Source organism: Bison bison, unplaced genomic scaffold, assembly GCF_000754665.1.
Source record: "Bison bison bison isolate TAMUID 2011002044 unplaced genomic scaffold, Bison_UMD1.0 scf7180017864118, whole genome shotgun sequence".
NCBI lineage: Eukaryota > Metazoa > Chordata > Mammalia > Artiodactyla > Bovidae > Bison > Bison bison.
Window position 1 is genome coordinate 1,756,320 of NW_011494690.1, and position 25,367 is coordinate 1,781,686.

At 43.0% G+C, this 25,367-nt stretch overlaps 1 protein-coding gene across 2 annotated transcripts in view; it reads right to left on the reverse strand.

The window, feature by feature from the left end:
• The window catches only part of GLDN (gliomedin), a 56,186-nt gene that overhangs the window by 22,601 nt on the left and 8,218 nt on the right, over nucleotides 1-25,367 (reverse strand). For both annotated transcript variants that reach the window (XM_010839489.1, XM_010839488.1), the window contains exon 2: nucleotides 11,047-11,098. In XM_010839489.1, the coding sequence (XP_010837791.1) occupies nucleotides 11,047-11,098 (52 nt within the window). The remainder of the gene's footprint in view (nucleotides 1-11,046; nucleotides 11,099-25,367) is intronic.

Consider the following 25,367-nt stretch of genomic DNA (forward strand, 5'->3'; position numbering starts at 1 on the left):
TCCAGACAGCCTGTCTCCTCTAGGCCACCCAGGGGAGTTGAGAGCAAAAGCTGGTTTGCTAGGTTTCTATTTTGTTGCACAAAATTGCCTGAGAAAACCTGAGGGCTCAGATCAGGTAACAAATACCTTTCTTCATTTGTAATCACCCTAAAAAGGATCTAAGGTGTTCAGGTGAATCATGTACACATAATCTAACACAATAAATTGCTCCACAAACAGTTTTAGTGTCAATTATTCCACTTAATAAGCACTCATACAGACCAGTCAGGTTGCATCACGAACAGTTGAGGGTCTTTGTTTCTCTGACCACAGAAACAATCACCAATATTGGAGTGGGTGCGTGCTGGCTCAGTTGCTTCAGTCATGTCCGATTCTTTACAACCCCATGAACTGTAGCCCACCAGGCTACTCCATCCATGGAATTCTCCAGGCAAGAATACTGGAGTAAGTTGCCATGCCCTTCTCCAACTGGAGTGAGTAGGTCTGTCTAAAGATCCAAGTCCTGTGACTTTTCAGAAAACCACCATTTACAAAGCACTTACTGTGTGCACCAAAATCTACTCAGAGAATCCTTGGGACTTCCCTGGTGGTCCAGTGGTTAAGAATCTGCCTAATAATGCAGGGAACATAGGCTCAATCCCTGGTCTGGGAAGATCCCGCATTCCTCAGCACAACTAAGCCTTTGCACTGCAACTACTGAGCCCACACACCCTGGAGCCCACATCCTGCAACGAGAGAAGCCACTGCAAGGGGAAGCCCATGGTCTGGCCGCAGTGAAGACTAGCTCCGGCTTGCAGCAACTAGGGAAAGCCAGCGTGCATCAATGAACACTCAGTGCAGCTAAAAAAATTAATAAAATAATTAAAAAAAAAAAAAGAAATCTTGGTCCTTGAATCTGTCGTGTTTATAATCGAACTGAGGAAGGTGAATACTCTGAAACCACAGTGAGATATGAGGGAGCAACAGAGAAGCAACCACAGAGGTGCTGGGACAGTCTGGGCAAAGGGCAGTCTGAGCAGGACTTCAGAGAGGGTAAGCCTTGAGTTGTAGCTCTGAAGACCCAGGGGGCCTGAGACAGTTGCAGGGGTGAGGGCTGGGCACCCCTGCATGAGACCAACTGGAGCAAAGGTCCAGGAGTGAGCGAGAGGAGGGAAGCTGGCCCAGCTGGAATGTGTAGTGATGAATCCGGGGTACTTGGCGGAGGGATATGGCACAGCAACACTTGAAGGCCTGATAGCGGGGCATAGACAGTATCTGCAAGGCAGCGCGGAGCCATAGTAGAGTTTTAAGAAGGGAAGATGACACTGAAATCAGTGCGCGTTTGCGATCCTTTCTGTAGATGGAATACAACTAGGGAATGAGATGAGAGAGAGAAAGAGGCGGGGGTGGGGGTGGGGAGGAGAAATTATCCATAGGATGTTTGTAGTTAAAACTTGGGACAAGGTTGAAGATAAATGTGGTTGGTGACTGTAGCGTTCTAGAGGGAGCTAGAAATGCGAGAGGTATTTTCAGCAGAAGAACGGGCAGGACTCCATGTCTGGTTGGAGGCAAAACAGAAGGCCTCTCAGATGATTCGGTGCCCGGATACTGATGAGCCTATTTGACAGACTTGAAAACTTTCAAAAGAGCAAAGTGTTTGACAGTATGTTTTATATATATATAGTCCTATATTGCGCAAAAATGATTTGCTGAAAATGGCACGGCATTTTCTAGGATCAGGATAGCCTGTAGTCATACCACCAGATGGCGCCACAAACGCCCTGGTAAGGATGCAATGTGGACTTTCCATAGCTGTCAGAAATCAATCCACAGTCAATCCGGACTGCTGATAGAAGCCAAAATCAGATGTGCAGGTTGGTAGAAAAAAAAGGTGAACAAGAAAGAATCAACTGTATATAGTAGGTTGCAAGAGTTCTCAGGACAGTCCATTGCCATGCAGTGGAGTATTAGAGAGAGGTCCTGGCCGGAGCTGTATACTTAGGGCACATTAGTTAGGGCCAAGGATACTGCTATGATGAGGTGCTTAGATTAGGGTTTACTGACCCTCACCCGACGTCCTTGACATCTTACGGCTACAGTTCTTAGTCACTTGAGGCCTAGAGTCGACTAGAATGCTTGTAAAGATGCAGATACCTGGGACCAATCTGGAGATTCTGATCCAGTTTGAATTAGCGTGAGGCCCGGGAACCTGCATTTTCACGAAGCACCACAAGTTACTGGCGTGCAGGTGGTCCTGGGTCCCCTGGACCTGATGTGAAAGTTTTCTGGGAAAAGAATCAGTTATTATCCTTACAGGGGTTCCTAACCCTAGAAAGACTGGGAGATACTAGCCTTGAGGTAAGAGTGAAATATCTGAGCCAAATCTGGGGATGCAGAGAGGGGGACACACCCTACCTGGAGGGAGGCAGGAGACAGAAGCAGCGCCAGGAAAGAGAGAGAGAGTGCTCTGGAGAAGGAAGAGTGAGGCAGCCCAGCAGGTCCCATGCATGTGTGCATGCTCAGCTGTGTCTGACTCTTTGTGACCTCAAAGAGTCTGTCAGGCTGTAGCCTGTCAGGCCTCTCTGTACACGGGACTTTTCGGGCAAGAATCCTGGAGTGGGTTTCCATTTCCATCTCCAGGGGATGATCCTGGCCCAGGGGTCAAACCCACATTTCCTGCGTCCCCTACATTGGCAGGCAGATTCTTTAACACTGCACACCACCTGTGAAGTCCATGCTCAGGCCTTGAAACTAGAGAATTTCAGAAGAGAAAGGATGACAGTTTCAAAGAGCTCAGGGACAGAGTGATGGTGACTGTCCCAGGGTCCCCAGGATACCAACAGAGCTGCTCATGGCCCCTCTCACCCAGAAGAAGCCCCAGATATGAGTCATTATAATAATGTCAGATGTCAAATAACATGTGCCAACTAGCCCCTAGAAAACTGTCTTGCAGGATGCTTTCTCAGCTCCTGACCCTTGTCCCCTTCTGGAATAACAGACCCTCTGGGAACACGCAAAGGCAGTCACTTTCCTATTAAGGCTGTACGCAGAGCTGTTCCCTGGGCCTGCCACCAGCGCACTTATACAAGGTTCCATGCTAAGAAGGGGGATCCTCACTTGGATTGGACTGGCTACAGCTTTGAGGCCTCAGCTCCCACCCTCTGTGTGCTGGTCCACCCTCTGCAACTGGCCCTGCTGACAGCTATTCTGCCAGTCCCAGGGCACCTGATGTGGAAAAATATGTATCTTTCCCCACATGCCCCATTAAAATGGAGCTTTGGTCTAATCTCACTTATTTGGTGCATTTCAATTTTGGATTATGGCCATGACAACCTTAAAAATGAGAAGAGTTCGATATTATTTCAAGTGCCAACTCCAATCAGTTAGTACAACTTTCTGCAACACAAGAAAAGAATGACTTGGGACCTGAGGCCATGCTAGGTGGCAACAGTGATCCACGACTGATGCCTGGGTATAGGATTACAAGTGTTATCACAGACTTGGAGTCATGTCTCTGCAAGGAGAATGGGCACTGTGGATTTGAAGCACGTTGGTCCCAACAAGCAGTTCAGCAATATGATGATTTAGAGATTTTCCAACAAGCCTGTATGTGGAGGCCACTGGAAGTGAAGAATTACCCAAGACCTGCCTTCTTCACGATAACCTGCTCTTCCAGAAGACATGCTTCTGGGGTTCCAAGGAAACTGGGATCAGGGATAAGATGCATCCAGAAAACCATATGTCATTTGACAAACTCTGCATTAGCAAAATCCTAAAGCCTGACTGCTCTGTCCTTGTCCCCAGAGCAGCCACAGCTGAGTCCTGGGAAAGGAACAGGAAGGGGCTTTCCTGGTCACAGTTGGACTAGCCTCAAGTCACAAACACCTGCTTTTTCAAAGATGACTCCAGTGAAGAGCTAGATCTTGTTCTCAGGCCCAAACCCAGACTCTGTCCTAGCAACCCTTCCTGAAGGTGTCATCTGGGAGCCTTGTAACCCTGTAACCTCTGGACTGCTGCTCTCTGCCTCTCCCCCTGAAGCTCCCTGGTTCAGTCCTGGGTCCTCTCACCTCCCTGCTCCCAATCCAGGCACCTTGGCCTATCCCTGGGTGCCTCCTTGCCTTGTAAAAAAGTACATACAACTTGTACTTTTCACACCTAAGTTTTAATTGAAGAGCTTTCTGTGTAAAAGAAGACCCAATTTCAAGCTGTCATGAAAAAAGGAACTGGCTTTTGAAAAGCATTTTTAGGTGCCAAAGAATAACCTCCTCAACCCATCTCCAGCACAGATGCGATCCCGTCAATCTCTCCTAAGTGGTCTCAATAGCTCTGGCCCACATTCACTGAACAGCCTGGCTCTCATTCTATCACTATAAAAATCAAAAAGGAAGAGGCTTTTCCTGTGCCTCTCAACAGGGCTTTTGTGCCTGTAATTCTATCCATTTGAGCATTTCTCTAGCGCTCATTACTGTCACATGCAGCAACGCTGAAAAGGGACTCCCAGAGATGTAAGAAATCCTTGTGCTTAAGCCACAAGGGTTTCAGAATAAAGGACTAAGCTGTTCTGAAGATATTTAATTTTCTGTGAGGGCCGAAATGTGACGAGTAATAACTCAATTAGCATTTTCTAAGAAGCCACAGGATTACAGCTTTTCTCTCTGAGGTTAAACTAAGCCAACAAGAGTCGGGTTTGGACTCAGAGTTCCTCCAGGAAGCATCTTTCTTGCTAGCCCACCACCCCCATTAATCACTTACAAAAATCACAGATTTAGTCATTCTACAAACGCAACCAGAGTTCCTAATGCCGGGCAGGTAGCGAGAGGCCCTGGGGAGAATACTGCAGCAGGTTTCTGCATGTCCATGCACACTGCAGGGCTTCTCAGCCTTCCCCAGCGCAGCCCTGTGAAGAGACCAGGACCTCCTCAGAGCCTGCAGCCTTAGACTGAGGAGCCCCAGCACAAGCTCCAGATGGCTTCAAAGTCTTGTGCTTATCTTTAGAGTCCATGGGAACGGTGCATTTATTCCATAAGAGAATTTTTTTTAATTGAAGAATAGTTGGCATACAAATTATATTAGTATCAGGTGTAGTACATCATGATTCAACATTAATATATATTACAAACTGATCACCACGTCTAGTAATCCTTCACAATACTAAGCTACTGTGATAATACTGACTGTATTCCTTATGCTGGACACTACACTCCCATGGCTCATCTATTTTATAACTGGATGTCTATACCCCTTAATCTCCCTCACTTATTTCACTTAGCCCCTAACCCCTCCCTCTTGTCTCCTCTGGCAACCACCTGTGTATCCGTGAGTCTGTTTCTGTCTTATTATGCTTGTTCACTTGTTTTGTGTTCTAGATTCCATGTATAAGTGAAATCATACATTTGTCTTTCTCTGTCAGACTTATTTCACTTAGCATATTACCCTCTAGGTCCATCCATTTTGCTTCAAATTTTGTTCTTTTTTAATGACTGAGTAGTATTCCATTGTGTGTATTTATACCATACCTTCTTTATCCATTCATATATCAATGGGCACTTAGGTTTTCATATCTTGGCTATTATAAATAATAAATAATGCTGCAGTGAAGACAGGGGTGCATATATCTTTTCTAATTAGCTTCTTATTTTTTTCAGATAAATACCCAGAAGTGGAATTGCTGGATCATATGCTTCTATTTTTAATTTTTAAAGGAACCTCCATACTGTTTTTCATAGTAGCTGCACCAATTTACAATCCTGCCAACAGTGCATAAGAGTTCCCTTTTCCACATCTCCTTGACACTTATTTTTAGTTGTCTTTTTGATAACAGCCATTCTAACATGAATGAGGTGATATCTCATTGTGGTTTTAAATTGCATTTTCTTGATGATTAGTGAAAATGAGCATCTCTTCATGTGTCTGTTGGTCATCTGTGGGTCTTCCTTGGAAAAATGTCTATTCATGTCTTCTATCCATTTTTTAATTAAATAGATTTTTATATTGTGTTCTTTACATATTCAATATTTTGAATTAACTACTTATCAGATAAATCAGTTGCACATCTATTCTCCCATTTGCTTGGTTTGCTTTTCTGTTGATGGTTTCCTTTGCTGTGCAAAGGATTTTTAATTTTTTGTAGCCCCATTTGTTTATTTTTTCTTTTGTTGCTTGTACCTGAGGATACAGAGCCAAAATTTACTGCTAAGGCTGATGTCAAAGAGTATACTTCTTGTTTTCTTCTAGGAGTTTTATGGATTCAAATCTTATATTTAGGCCATTAATCTGTCTTGAGTTTATTTTTGCAGATGGTGATCCAGCGTCATTCTTTTGCATGTGGCAGTCCAGTTTCCCAACACCATTTTATTGAAGAGATTGTCTTTCTCCACTGTCTGTTATTGGCTCCCTTGTCATAATAAATTGATGATAGAAGCATCTACTCTGTTCCGTTGATCTGTGTGTCTGTTTTTGTGCCAATTCCATGCAGTTTTGAGTCACTGTGCTATACAGCAGAAAGTAACTCAACACTGTGAATCAACTACTCTCCAATATTTCTTTTAAAAAAGAACCGTACAGTTTTGATTGCTATCTTTGCAATACTGTTTGAAATGAGGAAATTTGAAGTTCTTTGTTCACCTTTCTTAAGATTGCTTTGGCTATGTGGGGTCTTTTGTGGTTTCATACAAATTTTAGGGTTATTTCAGTTCTGTGAAAAATAACATCAGCATTTTGATAGGGATTTTATTGACTCTGTAGATTACTTTGAGTAGTATAGTCATTTTGACAATCTTAATTCTTCCAGGTCATGAATACAATACATCTTTCCATCTGTTTGTGTCATCCTCAGTTTCTTTTATCAGTGCCTTGAAGAAAAGCTACGACCAACCTAGACAGCATATTAAAAAGCAGAGACATTACTTTGTCAACAAAGGTCCGTCTAGTCAAGGCTATGTTTTTCCTGTGGTCATGTATGGATGTGAGAGTTGAACTATAAAGAAAACTGAGCACCAAAGAATTGATGCTTTTGAACTGTGGTGTTGGAGAAGACTCTTGAGAGTCCCTTGGACTGCAAGGAGATCTAACCAGTCCATTCTGAAGGAGATCAGTCCTGAATATTCATTGGAAGGACTGATGCTAAAGCTGAAACTCTAATACTTTGGCCACCTGATGCAAAGAACTGACTCATTGGAAAAGATCCTGATGCTGGGAAAGATTGAAGGTGGGAGGAGAAGGAGACAACAGAGGATGAGATGGTTAGATGGCATCACCAACTCGATGGACATGAGTTTGATTAAACTCTGGGAGTTGGTGATAAACAGGGAGGCCTGGCGTGCTGCAGTTCATGGGGTCACAAAGAGTCAGACGCTACTGAGCAACTGAACTGAATTGAAATGTAGTTTTTTGAGTTGTTTTTGTTGTTCAGTCACCATGTCTGACTCTTTTGCGACCCCATGGACTGTAGCCTGCCAGGCTTCTCTGCCCATTGGATTTCCCAGGCAAGAATACTGGAGTGGGTTGCCATTACCTTCTCCAAGGAGTCTTCCTGACCCAAGGACTGAACCTGTGTCTCCTGCATTGGCAGGCAGATTCTTTACCACTGAGCCACATGGAAAGCCCAGTTTTCTGAGTACAAGACTTTTGTCTCCTTAGTTAAAAGTTCACATATAACAACTTAAGTATAAAACAGTCTCTTTTAAGTTGGTGGTCACTTAAGTTTGAGCACGTTCTACAAACATTACACTTTTACCTTCCTTTCCTTCATTTTGTTTCTGACGTCATACTTTACATGTTTTTATTTGTGCATCACTGAACTAATTATTTTAGTTATAGATAATTTTACTACTTTTTGCCTTTTAAACTTAATACTAACTTCCTTGGTAGTTGATTCACTACCTTTACTATATGTTTGCCTTTATCACAGAGATGTTTTTCTTTCATAATTTTAACTATGGCCTTTTCTTTTCTATTTAAAGAGGTTTTTTTTTTTTTAAACATTTCTTGTAAGGTCTGTTTAGTGGTAATGAACTCCTTTACAAGCTTTCTCTTGACTGCAAAACTCTTTATGTCTCCAATTCTGAATGATGACCTTGTTGGGTAAAGTATTCTTGGCTGTAAATTTTTTTCTTTCAATACTTTCAATATATCATGCCACTCCCTTCCCACCTATAAAGTTTCTGCTGAAAAAACAGCTGATAGTCTTATGGGGGTTTCCTTGTACATAATTAGGTTTTCTTTCTTGCTGCTTTTAAGATTCTCTCTTTAATTCTTGACATTTTAATTATAATGTGTCTTGGTGTGGACCTCTTTGGGTTCGTCTTTTTGGGGGATTCTCTGTGCTTCCTTTACTTGGATGTTTGTTTCCTTTGACAGGCAAGGGAAGTTTTCAGACATTATTTCTTTAAGTAGGATTTCTGTCCCTTTCTCTCTCTGTCTTCTTCTGGGACCCCTGTGATGCAAATGTTAGTACTCTTGATCCAGAGGTCTCAAACTATCTGATTGTTTAAAGTTCTCTTTTCTTTTCAGTATTTTGATCAGGTGATTCCCACTGTTCTTCCAGACTGTAGTCTTCCAGACTGCTGATCTGTTCTGCATCCTCTAATCTGCTGTTCATTCATTCCAGTGTATTTTTCATTTCAGTTACTGTATTCTTCAGTTCTGATTGGTTCTTTTTTCTTATATTTTCTCTCTCTTTGTTGAAATTCTCACTGAGTTCATCCATTGTTTTCTCGAGTCGGTGAGCATCTTTATGACTGTTACTTTGAACACTTTATCTTGTAAATTGCTTATCTTTGTTTAATTTAGCTCCTTTTCTGGTGATTTGTGTTATTTTTATTTATTTTTTCATTTGAAAGGTATTCCTTTGTCTCTTTATTTTGCCTAACTCTCTGTGCTTGTTTCTATGTATTAAGGGTGTTGGCTACATCTCCTAGTTGTAGAAGAGTGGCCTTATGTAGAAGGTGCGGCTCAATGATGCAATCGCCCCAGGTCACCAGAGCACTGCTGCAGGCCTGCTGATGTGTGGAGCTAGCTCCAGTGCCACTGGCTTCAAGGCCAGGCTGGGACTATTGTGAGTGCTCTGTGGTGTGGGGCTGGCCCCCTAAAGTGGGAGCTGCTTTGGAGGGGGGTTGGTGCCAGCTAGGGCTGCCCTCTGGGTAGGGCAAGGCAAGATGTATTTTGGAGGGACTGGCTGGAGTCAGTCCTCAAGGGAGCATTGGGGTGGGGCACACAGTGTCAGTTTGGTGGAGAGTAACAGAAATGGTGTCTGCCAGCACTTCCATTCCCAGAGGAAGTTCCTCCAGATCCCTGTCCCTCCAGCACATGCCTTAAAATTCATCAGTGAATCTCCTTCTTATGTGACCCAAGCACTTTTCAAGCTGCTGCCTCTGTGCTGGAAGTTAGAGTGAATGAATGTGTATGCAAGGAGCAGAGTCCCAGATTCCCACAGCCCTTCAGCTCTCCTGAATGAAAGTCTCACTGGTTTTCAAATCCAGGTGTCGTGGGGGCTCGTCTTCCCCATACACGTCCCACAAGCTGGGGAGCCTGATGTGAGGCTTGGATCCCTTGCTCTTCGGGGGGAATCTCTGTGGCTGTGACATCCCTCCTGCTTGTGGGTTGCTGCACTGGGGATGCAGGTTTGACTAGACTGTGTCTCTGTTCATCCTACATGGGTCCCTCACTGTGTCCTTTTCTTTCTGTCCTTAGTTTAGAAAATCTGTTCTGCTAGACTTCAGGTTGTTCTCGGAGATAATTGTTTTGTAAGTAGTCGTAGTTTCGGTGTGTCCATGGGAGGATGAGAGCTCAGGATCTTCCTACCCTGCCATCTAAGATCCGGATCTCTCCATAATAGATTTTTAATGCAAAAATAACTTCCCTCTGTTTCCTCAGAATGCTGCACCCCCTTCAAAGAGACAGGAAATGCAGTGTCTGCGACCAGGCACTGTGGGCCTGTCCCTGGTGGTCAGTGCCTGGTTGGGGCAGAGGGTGATGACTGGGTGACTGGCCTCAGTTCAACGTACCACACATTTCTGATTACCCAAGACCTAGTTATTTTCCATGGTCATACGACTATGGTAATAATGAAAATAATTTTTCATAATTTTAAATTGATTTTTAGCCCATTAAAAATGTCTGGTAAAAGCAAATCAACGTGTATTTTCATAACCTAAAGTGTTTCTAGGTACTCATTCTGTCCCCAGCCCTTTGGCCAGAGCAGCATTCCGCATGTGAGTTTGTGAGCTCTGAAGGCAGTGGGCAGGCACTCCTCCCCTGAGATGAGAAGCCAATCTCTGCCAGAGTTAGGTATAATCACACCAAGACCACTCCCCAGGGACTTCCCTGGCTGTTCAGTGATTCAGACTCTGCCCTTCCACTGCAGGGGACACGGGTTTCGGTTTGATTCCTAGTCAAGGGAACTAAGATCCTGCATGTCCACATGCCTTGCAGCCAAAGAAAACCAAACACCATGACTCTCTTTCCCTGCTCCATCCATCAGCCATTCCAGGTCCTAAGGCTTGATGTGCCTTGAGGTTAATTCTGTCCTTCCTTTCTATTTGTCTTTGATTCATTGAATAGAAGGGGACAGGGTGTGACCAACTTCCAGTCCCATCGAGCACATAGTAGGCACCGCATAGAGAAATCGTCATAAAAAAAGTTTTCTTGACTAATTAGCAGTTTGCATCTAGAGCTTCCCATTCAAGCTATATGTACGATATGGGGAAATAACTACTTCTGGTAAGGGCTCTCTACTACTTAGCAAGGTCTTTTTCCTTTCTTTTCCCTTTTAAAACACTAATGGGAATTAGTGTCGGCCTCAGTTCAAGGTACCACATATTTCTAATTACCCAAGACCTAGTTCTTTGACATGGCTGGATTTCTATGGCAATACCAAAAATATTATTGTTTTTCAAAATTTATGTTACTACTGAGTTTTAGCCCATTGAAAACATCTGGTATACAAGTAAACCAGCACGCATTTTCATAAAGCTAAGGAGTTCCTAGGTGTTCACTCTACCCCAGGCCCTTCGGCCAGCACACGCGCTCCCCATGTGAGCTGCTCTTGGTCAATGCTGGCCAGCTTACCTGTGAGGCAGATGCCCCTGGTACTGTTGCACAGGTCCACCATTACTCGGATCTGTGGGAAGAGAGGACCATTACCAGCAGCACAGTAGGCAGTAGACCCTGAACTTGCTGTTTATTCAGACAAGCAGAAAACAATTATAAAAATTTCCAAAATAGCTTCAGAAGAACAGGTAGAAGTCCGAGGAAAAGTTAACCTAAAACTGAAAAGACACCCCTGAAAGAGCTAAAGATAAAGATTTTTCTTGTATCAGCAGCTATTTCTATTGACGTCATCAACAGAATCTCCTTGATTTCTATCAAACTCTGAGAAGGCAGAGGATGGGGGAGGAACAGCCAAATCTAAACCCAAGCTGGCTCCCCAGTGTCTGAAGGACTCAATCTGTGGATCTGAATAAACAGGACTGGTGAACTTAGCAGTCTGAAGCACATACTTAACTCTGTAAGTGGGTATGGGTAAGGTACTTGACTCCTTGATGTTTCAGTTTCTTCTGAAAATGTAGATTATATGAATTGCTGCTTTTAGGGTTAGGGAGCTCCATGCATGGCGTGTGGAAACTGTCCTTAGAGCAGTGATTCTCATGTCATGGGGACACTGCTTACTTGCCATTGGATGTCCATCTGGAATGCATGGTCACTGCACCATGCTATCAGCTTGACACAAGATTTCCACACACCACTATACACTCTCCCCTCTGCCCCCATTCATTTTCCATGCTGTTGCTTGTGAGCTTCACAAAACCCAAATCTGATCGGGTCAGCCCTGATTCAATCACTTTCGTGATGCCTTGCTGCTCTAAAGATACAGCAAAATTCCTCTATATCTGGCCTCATCTCACACCATCCCCCCCTCTCTTTCTGTTCTGTAGTTCTACTTCCCTAGTGGCTTAGTGATAAAGAATCTGCCTGCCAATGCAGGAGACACAGGTTCAATCCCTAGGTCAGGAAGATCCCCTGGAGAAGGAAATGGCAACCCACTCCGGTATTCTTGTCTGGAGAATTCCATGGACAGAGGAGCCTGGTGGGCTACATTCGGGGCTATAGTCCATGGGGCTGCAAAAGAGTCGGACACAACTGAGAGACTAAAACAACAAATTCCATTCTGTCTCAGTTTGCTTATCTGTGAAATGGGGCTATTAGTAGTACTTAACATCTTAGGAGGAGGAAATGGCAACCCACTCCAGTGTTCTTGCCTGGAGAATCCCGGGGATGGTGGGGCCTGGTGGGCTGCCGTCTATGGGGTCGCACAGAGTCGGACATGACTGAAGCTACTTAGCAGCAACATCTTAGGATTGCTGTGAAACTTAAGTGAAGTTATATATGAAGTTCTTAGAACAGCTCCTTGGATGTAGGAAGCTTACACAAAAGTGTGTTCTATTTTGTGAAGGCAGCAGAAAGTACAGATGAAGGCATGAATCGGGAAGTCAAATTGCTTGTGTTCAAATCACGGGTTTGTCATTCACAAATAGTGTGATTTAGGGAAAGTTACTTAACCTCTCTGTGCTGCAGCATCCTTGTCTATAAAGGAGCTAACAGTACCTACCTTACTTATAGCATGGTTATGTGGATACATGATTGAATACATGCAGTACACTCACAACAGGGCCTGGTATGGGATAAGCAAACTCTATTTACGCTATTGTTTTGATGGTCTCTTGGATATGCCAGGAATGATTTAGTTAATTTATCAGTTTACCATCTAAGAATTTCAAATTCATACATAGAGAACATTTTAAACCCAAGTAAGGTGGCATTTCAAAACTGTGGGAAGAAACCTTATCAATTGGGAAATGGAGTTGAGACAGCTGGATACACATCTAGGGGAAACATAAATACAGATCCCTATTTCACTCCTTACACTAAAAAAGTTAATTGAGCAGCATTAGTTGAAAATTTTAAAGTTAAAAACAAGCTAGTAAAAATACTGAAGGAGACCTTTGGAAAAATATTTATAATGGTATTAGAGTAGGAAAGACTTTTCTAAGGAAGAAACAATCCCCATACTATATATAGGAAAAATGTGATAAATTTGACTGTCTAATAATTAAACATTTCTATAAGACATAAAATAGTATAAACAATAACAAAGGAGAAACACAAACTTAGAATAATTATGCAAAGAGCTTGTATACAAAGAGCTGCTACAAAGCAATGAGTAAAGGAACAAAAAACAAAGGAAAATGGGCAATGGATCCAGGCAGAAAGCTCAAAGAAGGAAAATAAGAGTGTCTTATCTTCACTTATAGCTGAAGAAACACATCCAATTATGAAATACTATTTTTACCTTTTCGGTTTGTAAATAAAAAGAATAACAGAGTACTTCCCCAAGGGTATTGGGAAAGGAGCACTCTCATACTGTGTTGATGGAAATGCAAAGGGACACTGCCTCTTTGGAGGGCATTTTGACAATATCTACTCAGATTTAAATGGATCTGTCTTTTGACTCATTATATTTTATGATTTATCCTACAGATACACTCATGTATGTATGACAGGATATATGTACAAAGATGGTTATTTTAGAAATGTGGGCAAGAGCAAAAGTTAGAAACAACCTCAATATTTATCAGCAAAGTCTGGTTAGAGAAATTGTAGCATATTCATACAATGAAATACTGTGGTAAAGACTAAATTTAAATCCATAAAGCCAATATTGAAAGATTGCTAAGATAAATGAAAAAAAAAAACAAACAAGATATAGAGAAGCTTTCATTTAAGTAAAAAAGTAGTACATATGAAAATGCTTCTATACACTTTCTCTCTTGCTACTTTCCAGATTCTCTTTGTCTATGACTTTCTAGACTATTTCTGGAGAGAACCTTAAAAAGGAGAACTAAAACCTAAAAACTCCTCCTTAAGTAAGGAGGAGTAGAGAGCCAGGGTGGGAAGGAGCTATACTAATGCCCGCACTTAATAAAACAAAATGCACTTTTGTTTTATTCAAAAATTTTGCTGATTTCTCTCTCAAACTCTTTTTAAAGAAAACTTGTTTTGATTTGAAGGGAAAATTTGTTTTGTCTTCTATAGGTTTATTTTGTTTTCTAGGGGACCTGGAGGAAGACTTGTACTGTATTTACTGTTTGTGAAGTGTGTCACAGGTGCCTACTGACTACTTTGGAAATTTATTGTGAAATATATCATATATACCACAAAAATATAAAATGTGTGCCTACAGTATAAGATGAATAATAAAACAAACATCCATATACCACCTCCAGCCCAGCAATGCATTAGGACATCCCAGGTGTCCCTCCCAACATAAACCGTTCCCTCCTAGCCCCCAAAACTCTCTAAGCTGAAGTATTTTGGGCAGTGGGACTCTCCCTTTTGTATAGATAAGAACAGAGAGGCTTAGCAAGGTGATGTCATTTACTCAAGGTCACACAGCTTGCGCGTGGAAAAGCTGGGCTCAACTCCAGGTTTCCTGATTCTAGGTCTATTGTATTTTCTGTTGTGGCTCGGATGAGTATTATAACATAGCCAGAAGAAATTTCGATTCACTGCTTTGGGTCATTTTCATAAATTCATGCAATCAGCTGCACTACAAAATTTATCTTCTTAAAATATGCATAATTGTTCATTGAGAGAACCATTAGAGACTTCATAAATGCCTCATTTGTTGCCTGGGGGATCACAGCAGGAGAAGTAGTTGGAAACAACAGGAGCATCAATAGGGAAAATTAACCTTTCTCTCTTTTATGTTCATCACTGGAGTTGGTGTTAGCATAGCTTCTATAAAAGTGATAAAGATGGAGTTTTCATTTCCTGACCTTTTGGCTTCATTTATATGCTAAAAGTTAACTTAGATATTTACCAGTAAATTGTGTCAGTCTTCACTTGGGAATATTCTTTAACAAACATGGTTTATATAAGATTGTATCAAAGTAAAACATGGTATGAAAAGGTATGACCATAAGAAAACCAGAAACATTTTTTTTTCTGTAATAATAATGCTTATGAATTTGGATGAAAATCAGAAAATTCAAAATTGAAAGTCATAAAACCTAGCTTGTCAAGTTAAGGAGTCATATTTAGTATACCAGGCTTTCTAGATCTTCATTTAGGATTTGAGAATGGTGAACTGAAAACAGCCTCAGAACTCATAGCCCTGGGGGTGTCAGGCAGGATCCATGCAGGACGTGGCCCTGCCCTCTCTCAAGGCCATCTACCCCCACCCCACCACTGTTCGACTCCAATCACACTGACCATCACCTCTGGTCTTTGCCAAGCCTTATAAACTGCTCACATCTTCACAGAGGCCTCAGCTCAAATGCCACATTGTTAAGAAGGCTTTCCCTGACTCCCTACCTGAGAGTAACCCCAGCAGCCAGTCCCCATCACCTCAAGGCTTTCAGCCTGTGTAGCACTCACCTTTATCCAATATTATCTTGGCTTCTGTATGCATTTGTTTATTACCTGTGCCTTTCCTCCAAAGAATGAAGGCATTTTGACAGCAGGAGAATTTGCTATTTTGTCTGTATCCCTGCGCACAGCACAGTACCTGTTTCCAGACCTAGAACTTTTCCACTGGTGAGATAGGGTTCAAGTAGGAAAGTATGTCAATGGTCTCCAAAGGACAGCTTGTCTTGAGAGCAGGTGACAACGGCTGTCAACCTGGGTGTAACATAAAGAATGGTACCCCCGGATAGCTTAGGTCAGTTTTGCTGAGGAGGTGGGGCCATCCTCCCAGAAGAAATGCTGTGGCATCTCAGGGTCACCTTGAGGTCATGCTGCAGTGGACGAAGACATATCACAATACATGGGGACTTGCTTTCAACTTTTATAACATATGGCAGCAATGAAGGAAAAGACAGCCCAAATAGGTCCCATCTGTGGCCTGACCAGATCTCCCAGTTTTCTCTCTGGATACAGAACTGGTCTCACTGGACTAGTAGAACCCATGGAATCTTGGGCAATTCAGGGGCAAGGAAAAAGCCTCTGAAGAAAAATAATGGACTTCTTGCTAATCTGGCACCAGTTGGCTTGAGTTGTCTTTAATTAAAACTAAAAATAGATGGGACTAATTTTGCAGCCTCTATGAGAAAGAAAATGCTATGAACTGGGAACCTCACTTGTAAGAACACTATACAAGGATATCTGATGAGAATGTTCATCTCTACACTGTGACGGCAAAAGCATGCAAACAATCTAAATGTTTATCAGTAAGGCACTTATTGGGCTTCCCTGGTGGCTCAGATGGTAAAGAATCTGCCTGGAATGTAGGAGACCTGGGTTCAATCCCTGGGTCGGGAAGATCTCCTGGAGAAGGGAATGGCAACCCACTCCAGTATTCTTGCCTGGAGAATTCCATAGACAGAGGAGCCTGGTGGGCTACAGTCCAGGGGGTCACAAAGGGTTGGACATGACTACGTGACTAACACACACATACACACACACACACAACAAGGCACTTATTCAGTTCAGTTCAGTCGCTCAGTCGTGTCTGACTCTTTGCGACCCCATGAATCACAGCACGCCAGGCCTCCCTGTCCATCACCAACTCCCAGAGTTCACTCAAACTCACGTCCATCGAGTCAGTGATGCCATCCAGCCATCTCATCCTCTGTCGCCCCCTTCTCCTCCTGCCCCTAATCCCTCCCAGCATCAGAGTCTTTTCCAATGAGTCAACTCTTCACATGAGGTGGCCAAAGTACCGGAGTTTCAGCTTTAGCATCATTCCTTCCAAAGAACACCCAGAACCGATCTCCTTTAGAATAAGGCACTTATTAAGCAGGTGCAAAAGAATGAAGTAGATCTATGTGTACTAATCTTGAAAGCATACTGCTGAGTGATAAAAACAGCACAAGCCACATAACAGTAGAACTTTTTGGTTGAAAAAGAACATTTAGATATGTCTGGATAAGCACAGAGAAAAGTTTGAAGGCTCATGAACCAAACCATTGAGATCTTGTTTCCTATTGAAGACTGAGACTAGGAGATTAAAGGGTAATTTTCACTTATTAGTTTATATCATTTGAAAAGATATATTGGGATTATGGGTGGTTTTTACTTGCTGTGTTTTTAATAATTCAGAGTGAGAGAAGAGAGCATGCAAACATTATATGAGCCCAAAGGATGGTTTTAATTACAGAGCTTTCCCTAGGAATCACAATGTCATGTATTCCTCATTACGCCCATCACTTGGAATAACTTGGACAGATCTCTGTTTCTTCTAGACAAGTGAATGTAGAATGAACTAGAATAGCTGTCTAGTGATTTTGAAGTTGTTTATTAATCATAAGATTTTTCTTTTTCCCACATAAATTGCCAACCCCCTAAATAGAAAACAAATAGAATGGAGCTACTTTGGGTTGACCTATCCATAAAATGAGAGAGTTGAAGTAGACAGATGATTTCAAATTCTACTCCCAGGAGGAATTGGGGAGGAAGTAGGGAGAGACACCCAGAGACCTAGAGTCAAGCGGAGGAGGGATGAGAAAGCTGAGGTCCAAAGAAATCAAGTGAAGTAGCTGGCCCAGGCTCCCAGAGCTGGCTTCCAGGACAGAAGTCCTATTTCGTACCACATCTATATTTTTTGCGGCTTCCCAGGTGAAGCTAGTGGTAAAGATCCCGCCTGTCAATGGAGGAAACCTAAGAGATGAGGGTTTGATCCCTGGGTCAGGAAGATCTCTTGGCAACCGATTCCAGTATTCTTGCCTGGAGAATCCCATGGACAGCCTGGTAGGCTGTGGTCCATGGGGTCACACAGTGTTGGACACAACTGAAGTGACTGAGCACACACTACTATTTTTATACCATTTAGATTTTGCAAAAGGAATTGTGTGAAATTCAACAGGAAATGCAAATCTCTGCTTTAGTTTACTTTGAATGTGAACAAGACACTAGATTTTTACTAGTTGATTTTGAATCAGCTTCAAGCAGTCTCTTCTGTTCAAAAATGAAAGGCTTAATCAAAAGTGTTTCTTTCTCATCAAGATGAATAGAGCGAAATGCAGTGTACTGCCACTGCTCATCTGCACACAAAGCCTCAGGCGGTTGGCCGGCTGCCCTCTTGAACTCCCTTCCTCTCACATTTGACTGTCAGGACTGATCATAAAAAAAAGTAAAAGAGCGAACCTGCCCATCACCACCAGTTTGCATGCTGCTGAAATAATGTGTCCTGTCATGGCTTCTCTGCCGTTCCCCAAGTACTGGCTCTGGTTTGCTGTGGAGGATGCTGTTTAATTCCAAGTCACCTTTCAGATGTGACCTATTTTGTAACTTAAATTCCATTTTTCTTAGACAACTGAATGGCTCTCCTTAATTGTGCAAATTGCTGCTATTATGTGCATGCAAATAGTCCTTTAGAAACAGCTTCCTGGGAGCGGATAATCAGCCTGGGATTAAGCTAGGAAAGCCTTGGCCCAGCTGCTGAAGAATTTGACCACAGGTGTTAGAGGAATCCCTCATGGAGTCTGAAGCTGGGGTCAGCTACCCCAGACTCATCCCTCTGAAAGGCAGGAATTCACACTGGGACCAAGATGTGGTGATGACAATCTACAGACCCCAACAGGAAGGTAGGCTTTGCCATGTCTGTGGATGAAATACTGAGGCATGACCTTCTTCTTGCAGTGCCACAGGAAGATCAGCCAAAGGTCCAGGCATTTGTTGGTGCAAGGGAACAAATGTTGGCCATCCCATGCCGATGGCTTGGGGCTGAGTGCTCTTGGTTCAAATGGTATCTTCAGAGTCCAGCCAAATCCTGCCCAACCTTCCCCAAAGACCTCCATCCCCACTGACTGATTTCCTTTACAGCCCAGCAACATCACTGTGCTCCTTCATGTTGTTCTGGCTCCCCAACCAAATAGGCATCTATTGGTAAGAACTCTTTCATCTTCTTCCTGTATGCCCCATTCTCTCATCTGGTCCCTTTGCCAGCATTAGAATGACATTCAGCATATAGTGGATATTTGATAAGTATTAATACCTCCGTCTAGTCAAGGCTATGGTTTTTCCAGTGGTCATGTATGGATGTGAAAGTTGGACTGTGAAGAAAGCTGAGTGCTGAAGAATTGATGCTTTTGAACTGTGGTGTTGGAGAAGATTCTTGAGAGTCCCTTGGACTGCAAGGAGATCCAACCAGTCCATTCTAAAGGAGATCAGTCCTTGGTGTTCTTTGGAAGGACTGATGCTAAAGCTGAAACTCCAATACTTTGGCCACCTCATGTGAAGAGTTGACTCATTGGAAAAGACTCTGATGCTGGGAAGGATTGGGGGCAGGAGGAGAAGGGGATGACAGAAGATGAGATGGCTGGATAGCATCACCGACCCGATGGACAAGAGTTTGGGTGAACTCTGGGAGTTTTGGTGATGGATAGGGAGGCCTGGCGTGCTGCGATTCATGGGGTCACAAAGAGTCGGACATGACTGAGCCACTGAACTGAACTGATTGATTACCAGGAATGGAATGTGCTCTTCAGCCAAAGATATTATTCCTTTTTAACCAGTAGATTATGGGAACCAAACATCTAGCATGTGGTTACTGTTTCTCTTTGTGTCTATTTGCCTAAGATAACTTTATTTTGGCAAATACTCCACTAATCCCTAGAAAACGGGAACCCGGAGATTTGAGGATTATCCTATTAGGGTCCCTGAGACGTGGCCATCTCTGTCCTGCCCATAGCAATATCATCACAAAAGCAGGAGCTATTGATGTGCCCCTGCTTTGGATGGAAATAACACAAACCTTTCATGCTCTCTTGAGTAGAGACATCTGGTTAGGGCTGAGTCAGCCAGACAGAGACTGGGGTGCTGAATGAAAAGTGGTCTCAAACATCAAAGAAAATGCAGTGTAAAATTAAAAGACATTTGCTCCTTCGAAGAAAAGCTATGACTAACCTAGATAGTGTATTAAAAAGGAAAAACAGAGGCAGACTTGATTTGTTCCCGTCTCCTGCTCGGCCGCCTTGTGAGCAAGCCCTGGGGTCTCTGCGTTCGGCTGAGCAGCCGCCAGGAGGAACGGGTTGAGGACCATTAATTAAAAAAAAAAAAAAAAGATAAAAAGGAAAAACATCACTTTGCCAACAAAGGTCTGTATAGTCAAAGCTATGGCTTTCCAGTAGTCATGTACAGATGTGAGAGTTGGACCATAAAGAAGGCTAGGCTGCACTGAATTGATGTTTTTGAACTGTGGTGTTGGAGAAGACTCTTGAGAGTCCCTTGGACAGCAAGGAGATCAAACCAATCAATCCTAAAGGAAATCAACCCTGAATATTCACTGGAAGGATTGATGCTGAAGCTCCAATACTTTAGCCACCTGATGCAAGAACCAACTCACTGCAAAAGACCCTGATGCTGGGAAAGATTGAGGGCAGGAGAGAAGAAGGTGACAGAGGATGAGATGGTTGGATGGCATCATCCACTCAATGGACATGAGTTTGAGCAAACTCTGGGAGATAGTGAAGGACAGGGAAGCCTGGCATGCTGCAGTCCATAGGGTTGCAAAGAGTTGGGCACAACTTAAGAGACTGAACAACAAAATCACCCCCCCCAAAAAAATGAAAACCCTGTAAAAGAATTAAAAGATAACACCCAGGGCTGAAAGGTGTGGTATAAAGTACATGGGTTTTGGGAGTCAGACACAGTTAAGTCTGATGTGAGTGCCAGTTCCTTCACTCACTGGCTCTGTGATGTTGAACAGGATGTTTTATCTCTCTAAGCCTCAGTAACCTCAGGAGTAGATGGACTATTGGTTAGAGTCTCCCTGTGTCCAGGTAGTGAATATTAGCATGCTCGGCCTCTCCACTATTTCTTGGGTACACTGCCAGCAGGGATTCCCTCCCTCACAGACTCAGGTATTCAGCTGCCTCTTCAATATCTTCTCTTAAACATCTAACAGAAATCTTGGTATTAACATACCCCAAGCTGAACTCTTGATATTCCCCTCAAAATCGTTCCATCTGCAGTTCTTCTAGCTCATTAATGACAATTCTGTCTTTCCACTACTTGGGCCACTAACTTTGAAGTCATTGAACTTCTTCCCCCCGCCCCCCACTTCACATCACATGTTCAAGCTGTCAGCAAATTCTAGCAGCTTGACATCAGACATATCTAGACAGAGTCCAGTTAGCATTCCATCCCTCAGCCACTGCTACCACCCCTCAGCCACTACCGTTTTTTCACTGCAATAGCCAAGTAAATAGCTTCCCTGCTACCACTGCCCATGCTTCCCCTCCAAAGAATCTAGTCCACTGTAGTGATCCTTGGGAAAGGCAAGTCAGATCATATCACTCCGCTTAAAATCCTTCAAAGACCCCCCGCCCCCCTGCCCACAAAGGCCAGTGTCTTTACAACATCCTGCAAGGCACTACATGAACTGGTCCTCTGGTCCTTTTTCTGCCCAGTTATCCTCTGACCCCATTTCCTACTACTCCCTCCCACTCCCTCTTCTTTCTGTTCCTTGTGCTCTCTGTACACTCCCCCATCTCGGAGCTTTTGCTCTTACTCTTCCTTCTGCCTGAACAGCCCTTCCGTAGATTTCCACATGGCTCACTCCCTTACCTCCTTCAAGTTTTCTGTTCAAATGTCACCTTCTTAGTGAGGCCTTTCCCACCCAGAAGACTTCTAACTGCATCTCCCCCTTCCTGCTCCCTAATCCTCATGCCGCTTTTTGTTCTTCATAGCACTTATCACTTTCTAATACTGCAGGTAATTTACTTATTTACCTTGGCTCTTGTCTGTCGCTACCCCCCCCAGAATGTAAACCCCAACAGGACAGGGATTTGCATGGTTTGCTTATACTGTTTCTTGTGCCCCCACGGTGTGCCTGTGATACAGTAGGTAACTACATGTCAGATGAATGAAGCAATCTCCAACAGGTAGAGCAGGCCTGCTAAATCAGTCTTACCGATACCTGACACAAACTCCTATTTGATGGCTAGCAAGAATTCTTAGAAAAGACTTTAAAAATACTCCAGGACTCATCTCCAAAACTCCTCATGTGTAAAGAAACTAGATTCAGAAACTGGCAGGTATCTTAGTCTATATTTGCCCTTGCTGAGTTGTAGATGCCTGTATCAATGAAGAGATATTCATCAAATACCTCGCTAATGGTGTAGCAGAGTGGTGAGATATATTTAAAGAGACAAAGGTAACTAGAGATGACAAATTAGAGACCAAAACTGTACACAAACAAAGTTTTAGTTGTGATACAGACAATAAGTGCATAAGAGGTTATGGGTGGAAGAGATGAGTGTTCTGAAGTGAGCTAAGAATCACTTGTCTCCCCCAGGCCTCTAATGGATTTTTCTGAAGCAGGAGTGCTGCTGGAATAATCTTTCACTAACTGTTAATAGTAATATTCTGTGCTCCCATTATTCCTTTCAACAAGCATCTTCAGATAATTTTGATTTTTATCTAAGTATGCTTATCTTCACCTTATAGTCAGAAAAGTATACATAAATGGTAGTTAAGTAACTTGTCCAGTGTTGAGGGGGTGGACAAAGAATTAATCCATTATCCCAAACTCTGCCCTTTGGCATTCTTTGTACATAGCAAAAACATTTGTGAAGATGTTTTGTCAAGCTACTCCCTGCTCAGCCCCCTCCTCCCTCTGCACAAGAAACAGCTATAAGAGGTTAGTCCAGAAAATATTTAGAGGAGGTCCCTGGGTTTAAAGGAGAAGGAAATGGCAACCCATGCCAATATTCTTGCCTAGAGAATCCTGTGGACAGAAGAGCCTGGTGGGCTGCCATCTGCCTGCTGCTGCTGCTGCTAAGTCGCTTCAGTCGTGTCTGACTCTGTGCAACCCTATAGACGGCAGCCCACCAGGCTCCCCTGTCCCTGGGATTCTCCAGGCAAGAACACTAGAGTGGGTTGCCATTTCCTTCTCCAATGCATGTAAGTGAAAAGTGAAAGTGAAGTTGCTCAGTCATTTCTGACTCTTAGCAACCCCACTGCAGCCCAGCAGGCTCCCCTGTCCCTGGGATTCTCCAGGCAAGAATACTAGAGTGGGTTGCCATTTCCTTCTCCAATGCATGTAAGTGAAAAGTGAAAGTGAAGTCGCTCAGTCATTTCTGACTCTTAGCGACCCCATGGACTGCAGCCTACCAGGTCCTCCGTCCATGGGATTTTCCAGGCAAGAGTACTGGAGTGGGATGCCGTTGCCTTCTCCAGGGGCTGCCATCTATGGGGTTGCAAAGAGTCGGATATGACTGAAACGACAGCAGCAGCAGCAGCAGCAGCTGGGTTGAGATGCTCATCCACAACAGTTGTGGATGTTGTTAGCACTGAAACATTGGCTGGATGAAACTGTTGCTTTGACAAACATGCTGTTTCTGTGGGGTTCAAAAAGTTTGGATCAACAGAAGAATGAATGCATGAGTTCACCTTGAACATGAATATTTACAAATTATGCTTAGTGTAATTAACTTCCCTAAATTCAATACCCAGCATATATGTATGGTTTGAACCCATGAACCATACATAAAAATGACTATCTGGGAAATAACATTCTTTCTAGAGGTCATTATATAGGCTTTGGGAACTGACTTTTACTTTTTAGACTTGTAAAGACCTCTCTGGTGGAGAACACATAGTTCTTGGAAGAAGGGTATTCTCTTTTCCTTGAATATTCTTTCCTTCTTCAGTTTTCCTTCCCCTTTTCCTCTACTTTCATCTCACGTTCAATCTCAAAACAAATGCAGCATTCTCACATCTAAACTAACCCATTTCAGTTCCCTCAATTCTGATCACTCCACCGTCTTTGGATGGATGTGGACCAGGTGGCTTATTTCTCTTTTCTTACATCCAATTAGTTCCCAAGTTCAATTCATCCTTATTTCGTGGTATTTCTAGGATATAGATCTTCTCCATTTCTGATACCATCACCTTAGCTAGACAGAATCATTTCCTGCCTGGACTAAGGCAATAACTTCCTAACTTTCTTCCTGCCTCTCATCTCTCCCCAGTACAATCTTTCCTGTATTGTACAGCCAGATCAGTCCTATAAAATTGCTTCCTTCATGAGTGCCCCATGGAAGATTCTCCCAATTGCTCATCAGATTCATTCTCAGCTTTTCAAAAGTAGAAATTCAAGGCTCTTTCTCCTGTGGCCCCCTTAATTCCTCTCCCACAGCCCAAACTCCTCAGTGTAGGAAAGCTTCTTGCTCTCTCAGCCTTGCAACCATGTTCATTCCTGTCCCCAGACCTTGGCTCAAGTTATTAACTGCATTTGCACTGATTTCCCCTCCTTGCCTGCTCAAATCTCATCAACCCTTCATTACCCATTTCCAGTTCTGTCTGCTCCACAAAACCTTCCTTCATCACTTGAGTGAGGACCAGTTTTCTCTGTCACTGCCCTGATGCTCACTGTTAAAGAATTTTCTCTAAAGGCCTGCCTGTTCAGAGGGATGGATTCCAAGGTCCTCAAGTGTTGCCTACAGGAAGAAGGCATTTTCCACCTTTGAGTGAAAAGATTCCAGACCCCAAAAGCACTGAGTCACTGAAATACTGGGGAATTATTTTGCAGTTGCTAGCTCATCATTTTAGCTTGGGTACAGTTACCCACAACGCATTTCCAAGTCCTTCACAGTTTTACATATAGCTTATGCAGCATCTCCAAAATTCCCAGCACTTTGATGAACACAAGAAACTTTCTGAGTGGCCGGAAGATGGGGTTACTCTACTTATAGCATTCTGAACAATTCCACGAATTGCATTTTAAGTGATCTTTAGTTGGCCTTGTTCTTTTAACTCTACCTTTCAGTAAAGAAAATTGTGTCTGAACTTCAGTTAAACTAGAAGTAAATTATATCTACTTAAAATATAGAGCTGTTACAACTCAAAGAGCTGCATAAAAAAAGCAATTGATGGGCTGAAAAATGCTCCCTTTGTAGCAGAATTACAACCTAAAAGCTTCAGCTTGTTTTACACAACATGACCTTTAGTCTGTAGATAAAATGCATGTAAATTAAGCTTGAATGTCAACTAGATTTGGCCAAGGATATTTTTGAGGCAGGGAGGGAAGAAGAGTTTAAAGAATGTAGATTTTAAAAATGTCTTTTTTCGCCAGATAAGTTATGTCTTATAAGATCTAGGACTATTTTGGTAGTTCCCACATAGGTACCCATATCCTGTAGAACATGAGACACCCCACCCCAAGAAGTAAATTGTTCCCCTTTCTTAGAAGTTTTTTGCTCTATCTTCCACTCACATTTTGTCAGTCTTCCAAATGAAAGCATCCAGAACTTTTTTTCAGAACTGCCATCAACAGAAATCAACAGGAGTACACAAGAACTATGCCAGTATCTCAGAATGGGGGTGAAGATGACTCTCCTCATGGGTGTCAAACCTCGTCATCAGTGGCCATGAACAGGGGTGAGGCC